The following is a 19784-nucleotide window of genomic DNA, read 5'->3' as shown; positions in this document are numbered from 1 at the left end:
CAATTGAGAAAAATAGGGGGTTTGGGTGGATTAAAATGAAGAAAAATTAAGACAGTGCATGCCTGAAAAGCAAAGGATCCCCTTCTGCGTGAACAATGGCTGGTCTAAATTTTCCAGGCTTTGCCGGGGATCAGATGAAGTCATTATTCATTCAGTCATGGGGTGGGGGGGGTGGGGGAGGGAGGACTCAATTACCTCAACCTAAAGATGCTATCAATGAATAAAAGTGCATATTTTACTTCATTCATCTCCAAGCCATTAAAAAGAATGAAGAGAATGATTCAATGCGCTTGTGTGACGTGTGTTTTTATCACATGTGCGAAATCTGATTTCTGAAAGAATTAAAGCTCCTGCGTGAGAATTAGGGATGATTTCAGGCAAACATGCTTTTCCATAGTCACTGGAGAATATCGGACAAATATTTATAATAAATTCCAATCCCGTTCAACTAGGGCTGAATAAGTATAAAAATATCTAATTGCGATTATTTTGAGTAAAATATGACAGGGAATGGTAATTTTCACATAATTATTAGTATTAGTAGGTAGAAGGGCAATCCATGGAAGGGAATTGGGCTTGTAATCAGAGGGCAGCCAGTTCAAATCCCAGGTCGGAGTGCTCCTGAGCAAGGTACCCATCCCCAATGCTCTCCAGGTGCAGATAAGTGTATATTTGTGTATATTCACAACTGGTGTGCATGCCATTAATTAAATTCAGAGGTCAATTTCAGTATCAACAAATGGTGTGTGCAAATAAGCCAAAGTTTGGGTTTAAATAAGTTAAACCCTAAGAACATCAGCTGCATGTAGTGTATTGTTTAGTGCTTGTGACACCAGTAAACTGAGGAAGTCTAGAAAATAAACTGGAATTGATTTGGAGATAAACAACTTAAAGTTTGAGAGAGAGGGGGAGAGAGAGACATGAAGAGCGACTTGGATACGTGCGAACAAATTATCTTTTTCAGGAGTGGCTTCTTGTCAAATGACATTGTTCTGTCAAACAACACTCAGACAAAGAGTGAGAGAGTCTGCCTCACGTCCTGTCAGATTGATCAAGTGAAGGCATTGTCCTGGCTGGTGTCACTACAGATTATATGAGGCCAAAACGTTCCTGTGACTTTAGCCGCACTGTATCGACTTTCTCCCGCAATCTCCAGGCTCCGTATTGGCACTTCTGACATCATCTCCTTGAAATATTGAATTCCTCTCAGCTGGCGAGCTTACACAAAACAGTGGCCCCTGCAGTTCGACCGGCCACATCAGCGTTCTTAATAAAAGACACTGATGTCAAAACTGTGCTGCAGCAGAAAGAGGCCGTGCTGTGAGGTGCAGGTGTAGCTGTGGGTGAAAACTGCTTGTGTCACTGAGATTCTGCCTCTGTTAACTGACCTGTGTCTATCTAGCGCTACAATCTCAGGTAAAAATCTTATATTTTCATTGATCCCCTCAATCTGAGGACAAAAGCGCTCGATGGGGATTCGGTGGGATTAACTTTCTGCTGAAAATGTCATTTAAATCCTCAGTTAGTTAATTTCCCTTTTGGTTAATTAGCAACTGGAACTGACCTTTAGCATTGACAGGCCCAACTTTATCTAGAGAGTCAAGGTTAAAAAAGCACCTTGCCATAGTGATTGATTAGTGATTAGAGACAGGGGAACAAAGATGGCATAAGGGGAAGTTGGAACAGATGTTACTTTTATGTGAATGTTTCTTTTACCCTCGGCAGCTTTTACAAAACATTGATGTCCACACTGGCATCACCTCACAGACCTTTGGTACTTTTGAGTCTAACTCATTAAGAAAAATGAGGAAGCATTTTTTTTGTATTGCATGAAAAACCAAGGTTTCTTATCAAGACTGTGGAGGACTTTTAGGACAGAATTTCCTTATGAAGGTCTAGTAACAAAATTGAAGAATCCAATTCATTGTAACTTTGTAAGAAAACAAACACTTTTTAAGAAAACGCAAATTTAAAGTAAATATATCATATTTCATTTCCTCAGCTACATTTTTGCGTGTTTTTCAATCCTTTATGATCTATATTGTATTTCCATGTGATTTCATGAGCTTGACTGATGTACTGACTGACAACAACAAAATTATATAGAGTATTTGTTATATTGCAGTAAAATATAAGCCCTTTGGTTTTCTTTTTCCTTTAAGACTGTGGAATATCTCTGTGTACTAGAAAAACAGAGATATAAAAAAAATAATATTTGGGGAGATTTTAAGCAAAAATAGTCACTTCTGCCTTTCAAAATATACAAAATCTAAAGACGTATATTCACCTTGTTCTTGGCGTAGGACGTGTTCAGGACACTTCTGGTCTCTTTGCCGGTGTAGATCACCACCCCTATCACCGTGCCTGCCAAGAGGAGAGAGACAAAGAAAGTAATGCTGCTCATTAACTGAACATCACCGCCACCATCTCACACACCTGCACACACACACACACACATACATGCACACACTCATCTTGGTCAAGTAAGATGAAGTGCATGAGGGGAAACACAATAAGGCTGAGCTGAGGCAGTTTTGTCTCTTTGCCACTCAGACCAACAGACAGGAGTTTAATACGCTTAGGCTCTCAAGGCCTTCAGCCACCCTATGGAACCTCATAAAACCTGATCAATATGCTTCCATCTTTATTTGCCAATTCATTACAGAGCCTTTATTACAAAGGATGAACGGGTCATTAATATTAAATGAGCTTAATGGGAGAGCAAAGGCGCTAATAAACCTAAATACTACCCCCTGAATTCCCCAAACTATAAAAACGGGGAAGTTATAAATGATCGGAAAACAAAAAGAAGGAAAGTGCAGACGGAGAGAAAGAGAAAAGCAACCAGTGGTTCCAGCGTCTGAGGACGGCGGTGATAGATTGCTCACGTAGAGAAATATTAAGCAATGTGACAAATGGTGAGCTGCTCAGCATGAGGCAAGGCTTCAGTTTGATTATGCGAGCGACTAATTCTCTCATCACAGCTGGACTGAGGCCTGTAAGTGTGTGAAAATGTGGTGAAATCTGGGCCAGTTCAAGTGGCGACAACGGCAGTGAAGTGTCTGTCAAGGAGACGCTTATGAGGGACAATGACATTCCCCGAGCAGAGATGATGTAAGGCATCCAAGTCAGGCTTTCTGCCCAAATCTGTGTGTATGTGTGTGTGTGTGTGTTTTTCATTTTCTGGTCAAGGTCAGGCCAGAAGATGAGAGCAACACCACAAATCAATGGTGCGGCCAATGCCGAGAGCGTCACAAACACTCTCAACTGACACAACTGTTTCTGTGGGGAAAGGCTTTGTTGAAGCGCGGGAGGATTACCTCGACTGTGGGTTTTTCTCAGACTTACTCAAACAAGAGCACGACAGTATCAAATGCAACATCCTCTAAGGTCAATGATGTGGATGATTTGAGCAGGGCTGCTGCAACTAAAGATTATTTTCATAATGGATTATAGTGGTTTGGTCCATAAAATGTCAGGAAAATGGTGAAAAATGTTGATCAGTTTCCCAAAACTGCTAAATGATGATATTTACAAATCTAAAATACACTTTTAATGATATTTTTTGTTATATGGGGCAAAGAAACCAGAGCATATTCACATTTAAGAAGCTGATGAATCAGAGAACTTTAAGAATGTTAAAAAAAACAAGCACAATGATTAAATGATTATCAAAATATATCTGATTTATATTAGCATCAATCAATTGTTGTAGCCTAGTTTCATGCAACACAACTTGAGCAAAAGACAAACATTAAAAATTATGAAAAAAGAAATGGTGACTGAATTCCTGTAGTACTTAACTGAGTTCACACTATATTGATTAAGCCTATCAGCTCCACATAACTCTCTGTTTCTCAGTATAGCTGTGTTTAGATACATGTTTGTTTTGCACCATGACTTCCCAAGCTGCACACGGGAAGTGATCCGTTTAAGACAGTACGAGTATGACTGAAAACACAAAGAAGCGCAGACAAAAAAGTGTCAGAAGTGAATAGGTGATAAATGCTTCCTTGCCCCACCCGCCCCTGCACTACTGCTGTATAGGCACAAATGCTCCCTCACTCAGGTCTGATAGTTTTGAAGTCACAACCAAAGATCTGATGATGTACAAAATCATTGCAGATCTCAATAAATAAGTTGACTGTGGTCAATCTCGTCTATCTCGCCAACATACAGTGCCACTTTTATACTTTTTCTAAAAAATAAAGTTTAATTTAATTTAATTAAATTTAATTTAATTTAATTTAATTTAATTTAATTTAATTTAATTTAATTTAATTTAATTTAATTTAATTTTCATATCACTAATTTCTGAACTTTAGTAACACATTTTCATGCATAATTTTTTATAGGTATCACAATAATATTGTGATAATATTGGGGATCATTTCAAAATAAGAGTGGACATGGAATAAAATCCACTCACCAGACGCCACAACTGTACTCGCCCACAGAGTGTTTTCAATGCTCAAACTTTCGTTGATCTGTGGGTCAGCGTCTTCCTATAGAAAAAAAAAACAATAAACAAACAACAAGAATGAGTTAGATTTTATAACCTTACTTTTGTTTCTACAGCCTTTGTCACAGTGTGAGTCTCACACTTTCCGCCCATGAACACAAACCAGTGGAGAGGCAGAGACTTCCTCAATGAGGTGGATTTATTTCTGCAATTAGACAACCGTTAATTGGTATTGCTCAGTGAAGCCCTGGAGCAGATAAGAAAAACAAAAGAGGCTGTGAATTTTGCTTTTAGACTTAATGAGACAATTGATGCAATAAAATATAAAATTCTCTTTTAGAAAACAAAAATCTATAGAAAATTTGTAGCTGAAGTCAATGTCAGTAATCACTGTTTGACTGAACTTATTTCTGAGAGGAAGAACTACTTTTATAGCAATAGCATATATTTTACGGTAAGAAGCTGTGGTGATGTTGGGTATGAATCTTAGTATTTATAGTAGTGTCTTTGACAAAATATATACATAACTATTTTTTAACATTTCCTGTAAAACTCAACATTTGTTCTGTGTAGGCCTAGTCTACGTACATCAACCAATGCAGAGTATGAAACAGCAGTTGGCGTCAAACAAGGGCACATCGGCTGCAGTGACGATTGCTCCAAGACAGCAAGAGAAGCTCCACTTCTAATACTAAACACGCGCTAGAACGCAGTTAGAACGCGTCACTAGTCCGTTCAGAATCAGCTGTTTATCACAGATGATGGAAAGTCTTGCGTGATTTTCGTATTCCCGTAGCAGCCCCCATATTAAAACAAGTTGAAGCTCAGCTTCAACTGTTCTCTATGGCACAGAATAGCTGTTTGTTGTGTGTTGGCTCGACAAAATACAGCATACACATTGTAAATAAAAAACACTATTATAGCATTTCAGTTTTACATAATTATTGCGTTTATTTGTTCTAGTTGTTCGTTTGCAGAATTTATGTATAAGTAACTGGGCCTGAAATGAGCTTCACCTGTTTCAAAGACCAGCAACCACTACAGATTGGCGGCCGGAGACATTAACGAAGTACTTTCTATGATCTATTTAGGGTGGTTTTCAAAAAAACGCTAATACTTTCTTTTTATGAATTTGTGAATCTCTGTTATTTTCTATGCTTGATGGGAGAAGCTGTGAGAAAAGCAATTCACTCCATGGGGGGTGAACAAAGTATTTCTGATTCTGATTCATGTATTGTTTATTTAAAAAAAAAAAAAGTAATGTAAAATAAATATTTTGCTGGAAGAAAAGTAGCCAAGCTCAGTTACGTCAGTATACGTCCGGAGCAGAATGACTGGGCACTCCTGTGCCATTCATTTCCACAAGCACCTGACACAGCTGTGCAGACTGTAGTGATACAGTAGCCTCTTTATAGATACGTTGACTAGATTTGGCACGGTGATAGAGGCTCCTTTTAAAAACAGTATAGAGAGTGCATGTAGATGAGATTTCAGTGATAAATATGCCCCTGGAGAGCCTCCTGTTTCACCCCCTACCCCCCCGTGTTTCAGCCCTCTCACTTAAATAAAGACGAATTCTGAAAATGGCATGAGTCAGGAGTGCAGAGTCAAGGCTCCAGTTTCGGCTCAAATGGCTTCCCTGATATGATAATTATGATACCTAAGCACCCACATCCTGTCAGACCACTCACAAATGGGAAGAGGTGCATGAAAAATAAATGGCAGATTGCAGAACGCTTGACCGCTCTGACATTGGCATCATAACTGCACAGGGTCTCGATTAAAGACCACACAAACAAAGCCACAATATCCGCCTTTAAAAAAAAAAGAAAAAAGAAAAGAGGGGAGAACCCCTCATAAATAGGTAAGTTCATTTGCTGTAGATCTGTGGGAACCCATTTTTTTTCTCCCATCCTGCTCAGACTAAAAGCACACGCTATGCAAAGGAAGGCCGCGGAGGATGAATGAGCGGAGGAAGTGCTCGCTCACTAAGCCTGGTGTGTGGCCAAGAGTGAAGACGGCCCACAAAGCCTCCCTTTGTACTGGAGCTCTCCTCTCTGTGGGGGCTGCACTAATCTCCTATTAATAAAAAAAAAAAAAAAAAGACGAGAAAAAAAGAAAGGAAGGAGGGGGAAGAAAAAAAAAATCACTGAGCAACAAGCAAGACGGGATGGATGGAGCTGAAGCAGCGAGAACCTGCCTGTGATGTAAGAGGCATGTCTGCAGGAGATAACAACGGGGCCCAGATGGACACACAAGAGCTCATTGTTGCCTCATGTCAACATATTGCGGTGATACACATCTTCTACGTCAGTTCAGCTTCTATAGAAATAATCCGCATGTGCTTGAGATTTGTTGTTTGGGTTATAAATATGTCAACGGGCAACTGTACCCTGGTGAAGTTGCCCTCGAAGCTGTGGATGTCTAGCTGAGGCCTCTGGGCGTAGACGTAGGCGCTGATGGAGAACAGGTCCTGAGAAGTGGAAAAAAAGAAAAGAAAAAGGTCTCAATCAACTTTACTACCCTAGTTTTTAGGGCTGACACAATGAATCGATCAATTACAAAATTAATCGTGTACCATTTTAAAGATTAATTGTTCGGTTTGAGTGTTTTCTGATTTTTTCCAGCTTCTTAAATGCAAATAAGAAGCTCCATATAGCTAAGAAATCCCTTTAAACTAAATAATTTTCTGACATTTTATGGACCAAATGACAGATTAATTGATTAAAATAACCATTGCAAAATTGCAGCTCTACTAGTTTTAAACACACAAAATTAAACATTTAGGCTTTCGTTAATGCCACAGCTAAACAATATGGACAAAAGTAGTGGGATGTCTAACCTTTACACCAACAAGGATTGGAATGACATATTCAAATGTATATACAGTACTTTAATATAAAGTTGGTCACTTTTGCAGCTATAAAAGCTTCTTGGAAGACATTCCTGAATTTAGTGTTTGTGTTTCTTTGTGAATTTGTGTCCATTCATTCTGTAGAGCATTGATGAGCTCAGACACTGATAATCTATGTTCTAGTTCATGCCAAAGGTGCTCAATAGGGTTGAGGTCAGGGCTCTGTGTGGGTCAGTCAAGTTCTTCTACACCAAACTCAAAGTCCAACCATGTCTTCATAGTCCTTGCTTTGTGCAATGGGACACAGTCATGATGGAATAGAAAAGGACCTTCCTGAAACTGTCCTCAAACGTTTCGAAGCATAGCATTGTCCATCGTTGCAGATAATTGGTCTAGACCAAAGCCTGATTGAAACACCTGAATGCTATAATGTGGACAAATACAGTGTATATCTAATGCTAAGGCATCAATCCAATCCAATCCAACTTTAACTGTAAAGCACTTTAAAACAACCACAGTGGACCAAAAAATAAATATATCAGCAGATATAACATAATCATGTTTGATCAGCTTGACCAAAAAAGAAGACACATCATCCCTATGACCTGTCAAGCACCAAACACCAGCCTCTTTTCTCCTCATAATGGAGCGAAAATTGATTGTAAACATTAAATTATTCAGGCAGGCGAGTCGACGGCCCTCGCTTGTCCTCAGATAGTGTTCTCCTGGTGAGAACATGGGCAGAGTGGTTAAAGAGGAGCAGGGAAGATTATTTTACTGAAACCCCAGTGGAGAGTAATGTTGCTCCAGCGTTTTCAGAGACTTTGAAGAGTCTGAACACAATCAGAGGCAGAGCTGTGGCCGATGAAGGCCACAGTCTAAAAGACACTGGACTCACAATTAAGTTTATACAAATAAATGATTTAGATCCACTCAAACATAAAAAAGATCACTCAGAGAGCACAGACCTCCAACAAGACTTAAACCCTTTGTCACCTACACATTTTGACCCACTGGATCCAGAAGCACTTTCTGGATCTGTATAGACCTTTACCTGCTTATAAGCTATTGCCATCTTTCAGAAACATGACACAATTCATTGAGAAGTCATCTTTGACAAGCAGAAAAAATTATGAAAGCAGACAAGCATGTGCAGTTTTGTTGCCGCTGACAAGTCAACTGTGCTCGGAGTCAGTGCCTGAGAGACACATCGCATTTACACTTGTGTTCAATGTGGTCACAATTCGTCTCCGACCAGCTCCTAAAGTGGTCTTGCAGTGCTCATGTACTATCCGACTGCAATCCGCATTTTAATGCCAGGTATAAAGGGGGCCTTAGTTGATGGTACAGTGTCTAAATCCTGCATTTAAAAACCAACTGAAAGGTTCTAACATAGATATGATTGTTTTTATAGTTTGCTCATTTTAGAGATAGAGAATTTTGCCTGGAGTCATGTGTGATGTGTGACATGTGCTCATCTGGAGAGGAAGAGCTCAGAACAGAGCGCAGAGGACTCAAAACATTAGCATTTAAAAACTCAACAATCAGCTGTTTTTTCACTGATCTTACATAGTACAGCTTTAACAATTCGGTTCGTTCTTGTCTCCAGAAGAAACACAGTGAGACCGAGTCAAAACTGTCAAATATTATTTGTTTTTTCTAAGGTTAAAAAGAACTGATCAATAGCATGCCATCGTGGGAAAAATAGGCTAAACTGAGGATAACTTGTCAGGATTAATGAAGCCCAATCATGAAATGACTTACTGAAACTTTGACCAAATTTAGATTCAATGCACTGTAAAGTATCCATACCCCGACTGCTGGAAGTCTCTGTGTGCAGCCAACAGCCACTTTTAGTTTCCAGTCTGTTTCTCCGTCCAGCTGATCTGTTCTGATGAAACACGCACCTGGAAACAAATACAGACAACAAGACTGTCAAGATTGTCACCATTTGATGTTCGAGGAGCTGAAACTTGTTTTTATTATTGAGAAAAAAATCACTGATTAATCAATGACCAAAATAGTTGACAATTAATTAAAAAATCGACTAATAATGGAGTAATTGTTGCAGCCCTGGTACATGTTTAAATGGTGACAACTGGCAGAGTACATTAGCAGAGAGGCTGTGGAGCAGAGTCTGCGGCTGCTGTGGACACCGCAGGGTCTGATAAACGTTGAGCAGTGGTGACCTGCATTGATCTGAGCTAATATTACATATGAAACTGATGGATGAGAGCAACATATTTGACAGCGGGGGTAAAGGGCGGCTATAAACCATCCATGGAGGGCTAACTATGATGGAAAACACTAACACAAGGAGGATGATTCATGTCTTCCCTCTGCTGCAGTGGCACTTCTCACATAACACCACTGCAGTGTGTGTATGACCGAGGGTGTGAGAGAGTGTTTATGTATGTGTGTGAGTGTGTAAGAGGTATAAAGACATCAACAACTTCCCGTCAAAGCGTATTGACACATGGAAGATTGATGGAAACGATGTCCTCAGAACATTTCCTGCGGATGCCCCTCAGAAAAGAGCTGGGATGTGGCACAGCTCATTGATTAATTGGAATTTGCATCATCGGTCACTTGCACATTGCAAAATACATCATATGAATCGCATGCTGCCTTGATCGGGATGATGTCAAAGGACAGGAAGTGCAGGAAAACGATCTAAACGCAGTGATAACAAATTCCACAGGGCAGTAAGAGTTCAACATATCTGTCGATAAATGCAAGGAATGTCTTTGTTAGTTGGACTACGGCCTGAGGTTGATTAAAGCATGCATGTAAACGTACTGTGTGAGGATAAAGAGGTAGACGATGGATGGATGTTTAGGGTTGTGTCGTAAAAATCTGTACGCCGAAACTGTAGGGGGAGCTTTATAGAGATATAATGCTCCATATAATTGAATAATTTTAGTTCCTGGAAAAAAAGTACAAGACATTTGACAACATCATCATTCCCAGGTTCGGGAAAACACTGATCAACATTTTACACAGGGCAGCAGCAACGGAAAAGGAAATTCTAGTCTGTTAATCACACATCTGAAACTGAATATACTATTGATATTCTGTTTCACATTCCATCCACTATATCCACAGATTATGTTGCACTCGCTCACTCATGTACATCTACTGTACATATTGTTTATTATGTATAGTATGTTATTTACATTCTGTCAGGAGTATACATTCACAATTCTTATTATGGTATTTTCTCTTATTCATATTCTTTTTTGAGACTGTAAGTGTTTTATGTAGCGGTTCATGTAGTGGCATAAGGAAAGAATGTTACTTTTAACAATAAAGCCTTTGAAACTGAATTTCTGTCAACAAGTTCACCGGACAGGCTTCAAACTTGGCAAGTGACCAACTAAGAGCACCAGTGAGTGCAGTACCAACTTTACTATTATTTCAATAAGAAATGCAAGAGATATCGGTAAAAATGAAAAACAAACAAGAATACACAAAACAGGGATCTATTGAAAGGGAGCTGCACTGAAATGGTCAGTTATTTCTTCACCACATCTAACCATGAACAGAAGACTCGCTCAGCGTATTGAATATTGTAAAAAACCTTTCAGTGCTGCCTGCTTGACACTGAATTACACTGAATTGAAACACTATTACTCACCGTTTTTCTCTGACGTTCTCAGGAATATCATGTCTGCAGGAATCCTTTGGTTCTACGAAAGAAAGAAAGAAAGAAAGAAAGAAAGAAAGAAAGAAAGAAAGAAAGAAAGAAAGAAAGAAAAAAGAAGTGTGTTATTGAGCTACTGTGGCAAAAGCCTTTGGAGTCTTCCTGAATAATTAAGCGAGGTCAATACTTTGACCGGTGGGTCATTTTTTAAAAAGTCTATCGAGAGCAGTAATGGAAATTTAACTTGTCCACTTGAAACACAAGCTCAAGCACGGGTGAGTTTTAATGTTTCAAAAGTGCAACAACAGTTACAGCGACAACAAATGTGTAATCAACACTGTGGACTGGCCTTTAAAATGTCCCCTTTTATTTGACCTTACAAGATTAGTGTTTCATCCAGAAAAACTATTATAACAGGGCGGTGCAGTCACGGCTAATAAAACATAAAGGTAATCACATACTGAACCTCAGCGTCATTAAAACAACCCTGTATCACAAAGTTAAAGAAAAAAAAATCCCTGTGTCCACCTCCTTAATAAGATTAGCCTCGAAATGTAAAGGTCCAGTGTGAAAGAATTAGTGACATCTGATGGTGAAACTGCAGATTCTAACAAAGTGCATAAGGGTTCTTCTTTTTGTTTTTGCTTCAAAGTGTAAAATGCACATTCAGATTGGTTTGTCCATCCAGGCTGCTGGAAGAATACTTAAATCAGGCTTCCCTTACGCCGTAATGGGAGGAAAAAAGGCCACAAATGGGACAAAACTGACCAAACTTTAAGAAAGTTGGACTTTTAGCAAACAAATTCTCTCATGTAAAAAATGAGTCTTCCTTTACTTGATTGCGCTGATTTAAAAAATTACAATATATTTGCATACACTAATCTGTGTTAGTGAATAAACTTAATACACACCAGTCGTGAACACACAAACCAGGAGCAGTTGGGATTCAGCTTGTCACTGGCAATGAAAGCTTAAAGTACAAACAAATGTTTTTTCCTAAAATTACATTATTGTTCTATAGCAGAACTTGCTTACCAGTATTACATTTGTTTTTTGGTATAACATTTTCCAGAAATTAGGCGTCCTTTTCTAACTTTCTCTGCTTAAACACAGCAGCTACACACAAACAGATTAATGCAGTATATGAAACTTTGACCAAAAAAGGTTTTACCTTCTCAACAATGATCAAGTCTCCCACTTGTATGTCTGAACTCTTCACTTGAATTTTACCTGAGGAAGAAGAACACAGGTTCAAGATTAAATATAACAGTGGAAAAAGCTACGTTAAGAGATGCTCCACCCACGTTCATTACATAGACTTTATGCACTTAGTTCTCTATTTTGGGAATAAAAAGAGAAATCCTGCACTTTTAACTTTTCACATTTTGTTTTCTTCGACTAGAGAGGTATCGTGATTGTGATTGTCTTGCAATATATTGATTATCACAGAACCGTTGTATCGCATATCGTACCGTGAGGTACCCTGTGACTCCCACTCCATAAAAGAGGGTCAGTCAATTTTATTTCCCCTGTATACACTGCGACCCTCTTTCTCACTTGAGCACACACTGGGTGTGAAAGCTGCCTCCTCCGCCACAGTCACAAATATCACACAAGGGGATTTTACCACACTTCTAACAAAGGAACAGATCTTAGATCATAGGGTCTCAAGAAGTCGAGAGAGGAGAGAAAGAAAAAAAAATCAATGCAATTACAGCAAGACGAATGACTTCAGTTACAAGTGTAGATGCAGTGGGGTGTCGTCTCTAAATTGCACGGGGGAGCAGCTCGAAATATCCGTTATCATAACGTCAGCAAACAGTTCCTGGCACAAGGAGGAGAGTGGAAAGATATCATTCAATCCCCTTCACTCACCTCTGACTGTCAGCTTGCTGTAGAGTTGGGAGTTCATCTCTTTGTCCCGCCGGTAACGACGCATCTCGTCCACGGCCTCTCGCATCATCGTAACAGCCAACACAAAAGCCTGAAGGACAGAAGAAGAAGACCATAATCTTTTTCATTTCTTTAAATAAAACATCACATTTTTTTGAGACGGAACACTGAAATCAATATACTCCACAATAAACAAACTTTTAAATTACTCCAATGACGAATCGATTATTAATCAATTACTGAATGAATGGTTTTCAGCTTCTTAAATGTGAATAGTTTCCATTTTCTTTGCTGTCATATCACAAAGAAATCATGAATACTGATACATTTTGGTTTGTGGACAAAATAAGACATAATTGTTTCCAGGTTTGAGAAATATTGATATACATTTTCTGACATTTATGGAACAAAATAAGAAACAGACACAAGAAAATCTATGGTTTGATTTAAGAACGTTACTCGTTGCCTATTTACTTTATTTCACAAGAGCAAACTAAAGTTTATTTACCAGAGGCGCCCAGTACGTGTACAAATATCCGATTTTCAGTGATGGCACAAACTGGGAACAGGCCACAACCAGAAAGTAGAGATTGAGGAAGAACTTGAACTGCTGGTAGAGAACCTGAGAAGAGACAAGAGGACAAGGATCCACCAAAGGTGAAACAAAAATGTCAGTAGGAAGAGGAAGAGCATGCAAAAACAATTCAATGTATTATAAAAGTATAATGCGTGTTAATGCTTTAACAACTCCTACAGTAGAGCACACAGTGAGGATATCTCTGTTGCCGAGATATACGTATACGTATACATACTTATTAAATGGGATTTCCCATGTTGCATTTAAACTCCCTCCAAATCTGTAATCTGGATCAGATCTGGATGAAACTTAATCTGATGGTTAAGTGTCTGATCTTGCATACATTTTTGCCCATTGTAAGAGATTTTTGTGTCAGCAGTGGGTAGATTCTTACCAAAATGGGAACATACTTGGTTGCTCACCTACGCGTAACAAAAAATTCAGTCAAAAGCTGTAAACAGGAAGTTGCTAACAGAAGGACAGATTTACAGATGACAACATTGGTGGTGGGGGTGGAATAAAACTTTCTTTATTCACTTACACCAAAGTGCCAACTGTAACTTCCTGACACCTCGTCACTAATGGGCCATACATCAACAGTGAGGGAGGAGCTTTAACTATTCTATTAATCTAAGGTCACATTTTGAATAATGTTTGCAATAATGAGAGTCTAGTGTGTGGTCACAGATTATCAGAGACGATGTGATCAATGGACGACACGCTTCGGCTAATGAACCCCCCTGACCTTTAGGGGGGAGAAACGCACACTGCTAAACTTAATTTGTGTGCATTAAATAATTCAAAGAACGGGGGTGGAGCTGTTTTGTTCGACATCGATGAGAATATCTACGTCTCTAATAGTCAGTTGACATTTTATGGCCCGAACCAAAGGTGGCCCTCTTAATCATGGAAGCGGTTGCTTTTTAATAAGTAACTGATGGATCCCTAATGCCTCCTACAGTGGAAAACCCTTAACCCTAATGACAGGATGGTTAACAAATAGATCCAGCACATGCTACAGTGCCTCACATACTGTTAATATGTGAAACGATGGCTGTATACATGGCAGCAATAAAAAACAAAGATCGCAAACAAAAAACATCAATGATGTTACATAAGAGAACACACTAATGTGGTTCTGTGAACACTGACTCACCCCAGGCACGAAGGTGAAGACGTTGTACTTCTGGTTTTTGATGCCGTTTCTCGGATACTTCTCTTCGCTTTTCTCCGGGCAGCCGAGCCAAACCGTCCGTGCCTTTAGCTCCTTCCTCCTCCAAAATACATGAGCCAGGCAGTCACAGCAACTGACCGAAAAAAACCCAAGACATTAATACTGAGTATTAGATTATTATAAAAGGTTATAAAGTGACTTTTTTGTTATAAAAATCAGTTTCTCTGACTATTTGTGACAAGACATCAAAGTAACTGGATTGGATATCGGAAGGCTAAAAATCCTACTGTATATATACCACATGCTTCACAATGCACAGTATGTGAAAACATAAATAACAATAGGGATTTGGCATGTGTGGTTCTCATTACCGTAACTCCTAGACCGTTTGTGATGTTTAGAAAATTCATAAACTATGGTCTGGCGATCTGTCCAGGGTGTGACCCCGACTTTTGGTAGAAAACGGATGGATGGACACCAGCAGAGAAATAGACCTTTGTGCCCGTATACTTGTCATTACGGTAGCCCTCAGGACTTCCACAGTAAAATCACCAATGCGTTACACGTTTGTGACGTCAGCTTCTCAGTAACATAATTCCTCAACGGTTGAACAACTGCCAGATATCAAAAGTGAAAATTATCTTGGAGAAAGGGGCAGAAGCACTCACTCATTGAACATTTTTTGACTATTCTACAGCCATAAAAACTGTTCTCAGTCCAAACACAAGCCAGGGCTTCACCATTCCACACCATAACGTGCTGTACCAAACTGCACCATACCATGATGGCATTCATTTCCTTGTTCTAACATAAGCACCAGTCCTCTCTTATAGAACATACCGATGTGCAAAACTAAAAGAAAGAAAAGAGAGATAACTTGCTATGTTGACGTTCACTTTTTTAAAAAAAGTGTTTGACTTTCCATCAACCCGCTAATGACTACACTGGAGCTTATCTAGCATATCTGATATCAAACACAAACACAGCAGCGTAGCGTGTGGGGGTAAATTACAATGAGAGCGGCTCGATGTGAGCATGACCTAACCTGGCACCTGGGCACCGTCATGCTGATCGACCTGGCTTTTCCACCTTTTAAGCAAGTTGGCAAAACATGAAACTAAATAAATCAACTCTGGTTAAAAAAATATAAAGAGCCTTGTTTGTATTGGCCTGGATTTGCCCTGTTCTCTGTGCACAACCCGCTCCAGATTCATAAGAGCGATTATTTGAGCAAATGAATGCTATTCAAATAATATGCTATTTGAACAGTCGGGGCTTATTCAGTGTGAATTATTTGTGTTTTATAATCCCACACTAAGCACACATAAAATTACTGGAAAGCATCAAACTGGTCAGCTGTGAAAAATCCGATTTGTTCATTAGTCGGGGGAGGGGTGGGGGGTGGTTGTTCGGGGAGGGGTGGGGATCAATATGTGGCTTCAACAGGAGATGCATCGCTGACAACAGAAAAAAAAACTAAAACCATATATTCTATGAAATTGCTCTGTTGGTAAATGTTACTTTCTGGGCAGTGGAGTGCTGCACAAACATTTGTTTATTACTGTGACACTTTATTGTTCTGGCATAAACAAACACTCATCTCTGAGCCAGAGAGAGAGAGAGAGAGACGGGAGCATCTTTAGAGGACAAAATCTGTCAAATGAATCATTAGCTGGATAAACCGCCCTCCCTCTTCTGTTTGACCTGAAAATCTTTTTTGGACTGATGATGCGCATCAAGGAACTCGACCAAAAATATGCCCTTATCCTCCCTTTTCACTTCACGCACAGCTACTGGAGCGTTGGAAATCCAAGCTGATCATAACAGGCAGACGTACTGACATTATACACCGCACATACATTAACTGAATGACAAAACGGCGGCAGCTTCCACAGTCCAAATGGAGGTGAAAGGTCCAGTGTGCAAAATCTGAGTAAAATCATTTTCATATAACCAATTCTTGTTTTGTATTACTCCAGAATGAGCCTTTCGTATTTAGCAGGGTCAGCTCTAAGGCTGCTATTTTGGACCACCATGTTTTTACAGGAGCCCATAAAGGACAAACTTGACATGTTTTCAGTTGAAGGCTGCATATGTTCTTCAACAATCCTTGGACAGGCAGAGTGAGGTGAGGAATATTCAGCTGCAACATAAAACTTACAATAAATATATATATAAATAAACAACAATAAATGTTGGTACATTTTACACGCTGCACTAGGGCTACAATGATTATTCGATTAATCGCTCATTATTCAATTACGAAATTTATCGTCAACAATTTTGAGTGGGTTTTTTTTTCAATATAACATGCTCTCTGATTTTTCAGCTTCTTAAATGTGAATATCTTCTGGTTTCGTTACTCCTTATGAAAAAAGAAATCATGAAAACTGAATAATGTTTACTTGTGGACAAAACAATACATTAGAGAACATCATCATTTACAAGTTTGAGGAACACCGATAAACATTTTCTGACATTTTACAGACCAAACAAGTACTCCTACAGCAGCCCTACATTGCACCTTTAAAAGCAATACAGATTTGTGACATTACAATCAATAAATTCTTGGGATTTTGTTATTAACAAATTTACAATAAATATTAAGACAAGGTCCTCTACCTGTGCCTTTAAAGATGGACATCTGTTTTAGATATTTTGCAATATATACATTATACTTACCGTTTTTTTTGCATTGGTCGATTATTAGTCACTAAAGCTTTTTTTTTTTTTAAGGCTTGTGTCATGTTTTTAATATTTAGTTTAGACATTATTTTTATGGGAAATACTGTATATTATTGTTTCAGACATAAAGAGACAGACCATTACAGACCATTACTGTAGTTCAACTGGTCACTGAAGTTAAGCAATTTTTTTGAATGATTTATTATCATTATGACATTTATATTTTATCAGATGGAAGGGAAAAAAACAAAACACCAAAAAACAGGGGCGAGACTGCCCTGATTTCTAAAAATCGGCATATCGGTTGACCTCTAGAGGCTAATTTCTTTGCCAACACATTATTAGTTAAAAATATATTAATTGAGTCATACCTGCCACAGAGGACTTTCCACCCTCCGAGGAGAAACCACCCGAAACCTCTTTGTCTCTGATGGACTCTGGCCCGGGGCAGCGTCTGATAATCGCTCTCATCATTCTCGAAACCTTCCTCCGACATCATCAGTGGCATTTCATCCAGGTTAGATGGCTCATCTTCTACAGAGTATCTGTGAGGACAGTAACCAGAGTTGTGTCAATGTCATAACGACACAGGATACAATACAGGAAACTATTTTTCCTTTAGTTAAAACAACACAACCAACACTTATGTTACTGTCAATGTAAACCCAGCTAGGTCTGTAACAGTTTATTGATTATTAATTGGAAACAAGGGATGTTTAAAAAAATGAAAAAAGTTCCAACAAATATTTGATTAAATGCTGATCCTTCAAAGATATTCAGATTATTCTGTGGTTGTGGTTTAATTGCCCTAATTGACCAAGAAATCATCAAAACTGAATTGTTTTGGTTTGTGGACAAAATAAAACATTTAGGGAACATCATCATTTACAGGTTTGGGAAACTGGAGATTTTTCAAAATTTTCTGACATTTTATAGACCAAACAAATACTCGATTAATGGAGAAAATAATTGTTAGTCGCAGCTGTACACATGGCAAAATAATAGTCTCCTGAATTTCATTGGAGAGCGTATACGTTGCAGAGCAGAACTCGGGACTCCAGCTTGATCGTGGGGAGCAGTCACTTTTAATCTCATTTAAATACAGGAAGACGACTTTATTTTTAGATGCTAACATCTTAAAAGTGTTTCACCTTCAGATGTATAAAAATCAGACTCACATCAGGGCCATTTAATTTAATCTTACCCCCTAATCCAAAAAGCCAAGTATCAGACACTGCTTATCAGCAGCTAAACATGAGAATCATTTGTGATCGTAAACAAAGGCTACGTATCAGCAAGAACACCACTGTCACAAGAGCGTTAATCATGGACCACGAGACAAAGAAAACTGAATAAAGAGGGAGAAACAAAAGTGTCGTCAATCGCATCTAGGCTCAAATTTCAGTTTCTGTTCTCTGTCCTCTAAAAATAAATCCATCTCTCTCTACAGTTTCCATCTTTGTCCAAGTTACACATTCTCTCATCACTACAGCAGCCGGTGTCTACTTGACATGTGTATTTTAAATATGATGCCAGGTATAACAGTGGTACCAGGGCTGTTTCAAGAGACTGCGGGGGCCACATTCATTAAAACGTTGACAGTCCACTCTGCTAATGTTCATTAGAAGAAAGAAGATTCATTCATTCATTCATTGTCTACCTCTTTAGCCTCCACATGAGGGTCGTGGGAAGCTGAAGCCAATCTCAGCTGACATTCACACCTACAGTCCATTTAGGTAGTCCAATTAACCTCTGCATGTTTTTGGACTGTGTGAGGAAAGAGTACGGGTCTTTTTGCTGTAAAGCAACAGTGCTACCCACTACTACTACTAATATTAATGATAATAAAAAAAACAACAATAAGATAATTTGGTTAGTTAAAAAGAAAGAAAGTGATCTTTTTAAACTATGTAGAAATCTAGATGGAAAATCAATACAGACTCAATAAAGGTAAAAGAATAACCAACCAAATTGTCAGTAATGTTTTATTTGAGAACCTGAGTAAATTGGGTAAGAGTAGAGCAAAAGCCAAAATGTATAATTAATTGATTGAATGATTGATTGCTTATTTGATTGGTTGGTTGGTTGGTAGGTAGGTAATTACTACATTAATCTATTGTATTTTGAAAATCTAATAAACGGCTGGGGTGTATTTTTTTTATTTTCTAAAACGTGAATATCTTTGCACCATATAAAAAAGAAATCAAATTGAACAAAACTGAAATGTTTTGATTTTGGACAAAAACAAGACATCAAGCTGTTCTGATATTTGAAATAATCATCAGATGAAGCGATTTGGGGCTGCAACTAACGATTATGTTTTTTAATCATAAAATTTAGAAAACGTCTGTCAGTGTTTCTCAAACCTGGAAATGATGACGCTCTCAAATGTCTTGTTTTGTCCACAAACAAAAATGTTTCAGTTTGAATGATTTCTTTGTTATGTGGAACAAAGAAACAAGTTAAATAGACAACTAGTTAGATTAATTTAATTTA

At 38.6% G+C, this 19784-nt stretch overlaps 1 protein-coding gene across 2 annotated transcripts in view; it reads right to left on the bottom strand.

Moving 5' to 3' along the window:
• Positions 1 to 19784, bottom strand: part of atp9b (ATPase phospholipid transporting 9B) — a 49191-nt gene that overhangs the window by 27169 nt on the left and 2238 nt on the right. For both annotated transcript variants that reach the window (XM_044052324.1, XM_044052326.1), the window contains exons 2-11: positions 17660 to 17833; positions 14586 to 14736; positions 13361 to 13474; positions 12835 to 12943; positions 12131 to 12189; positions 10954 to 11005; positions 9129 to 9223; positions 6855 to 6935; positions 4430 to 4505; positions 2288 to 2364 (exon numbers count right to left, since the gene is read on the bottom strand). In XM_044052324.1, coding sequence (XP_043908259.1) covers positions 2288 to 2364; positions 4430 to 4505; positions 6855 to 6935; positions 9129 to 9223; positions 10954 to 11005; positions 12131 to 12189; positions 12835 to 12943; positions 13361 to 13474; positions 14586 to 14736; positions 17660 to 17833 — 988 coding nt within the window. The remainder of the gene's footprint in view (positions 1 to 2287; positions 2365 to 4429; positions 4506 to 6854; positions 6936 to 9128; positions 9224 to 10953; positions 11006 to 12130; positions 12190 to 12834; positions 12944 to 13360; positions 13475 to 14585; positions 14737 to 17659; positions 17834 to 19784) is intronic.

This window comes from Solea senegalensis, linkage group LG20 (genome assembly GCF_019176455.1).
Source record: "Solea senegalensis isolate Sse05_10M linkage group LG20, IFAPA_SoseM_1, whole genome shotgun sequence".
In the NCBI taxonomy this organism is placed as follows: domain Eukaryota; kingdom Metazoa; phylum Chordata; class Actinopteri; order Pleuronectiformes; family Soleidae; genus Solea; species Solea senegalensis.
This window is presented reverse-complemented; position numbering and strand designations above follow the sequence as displayed.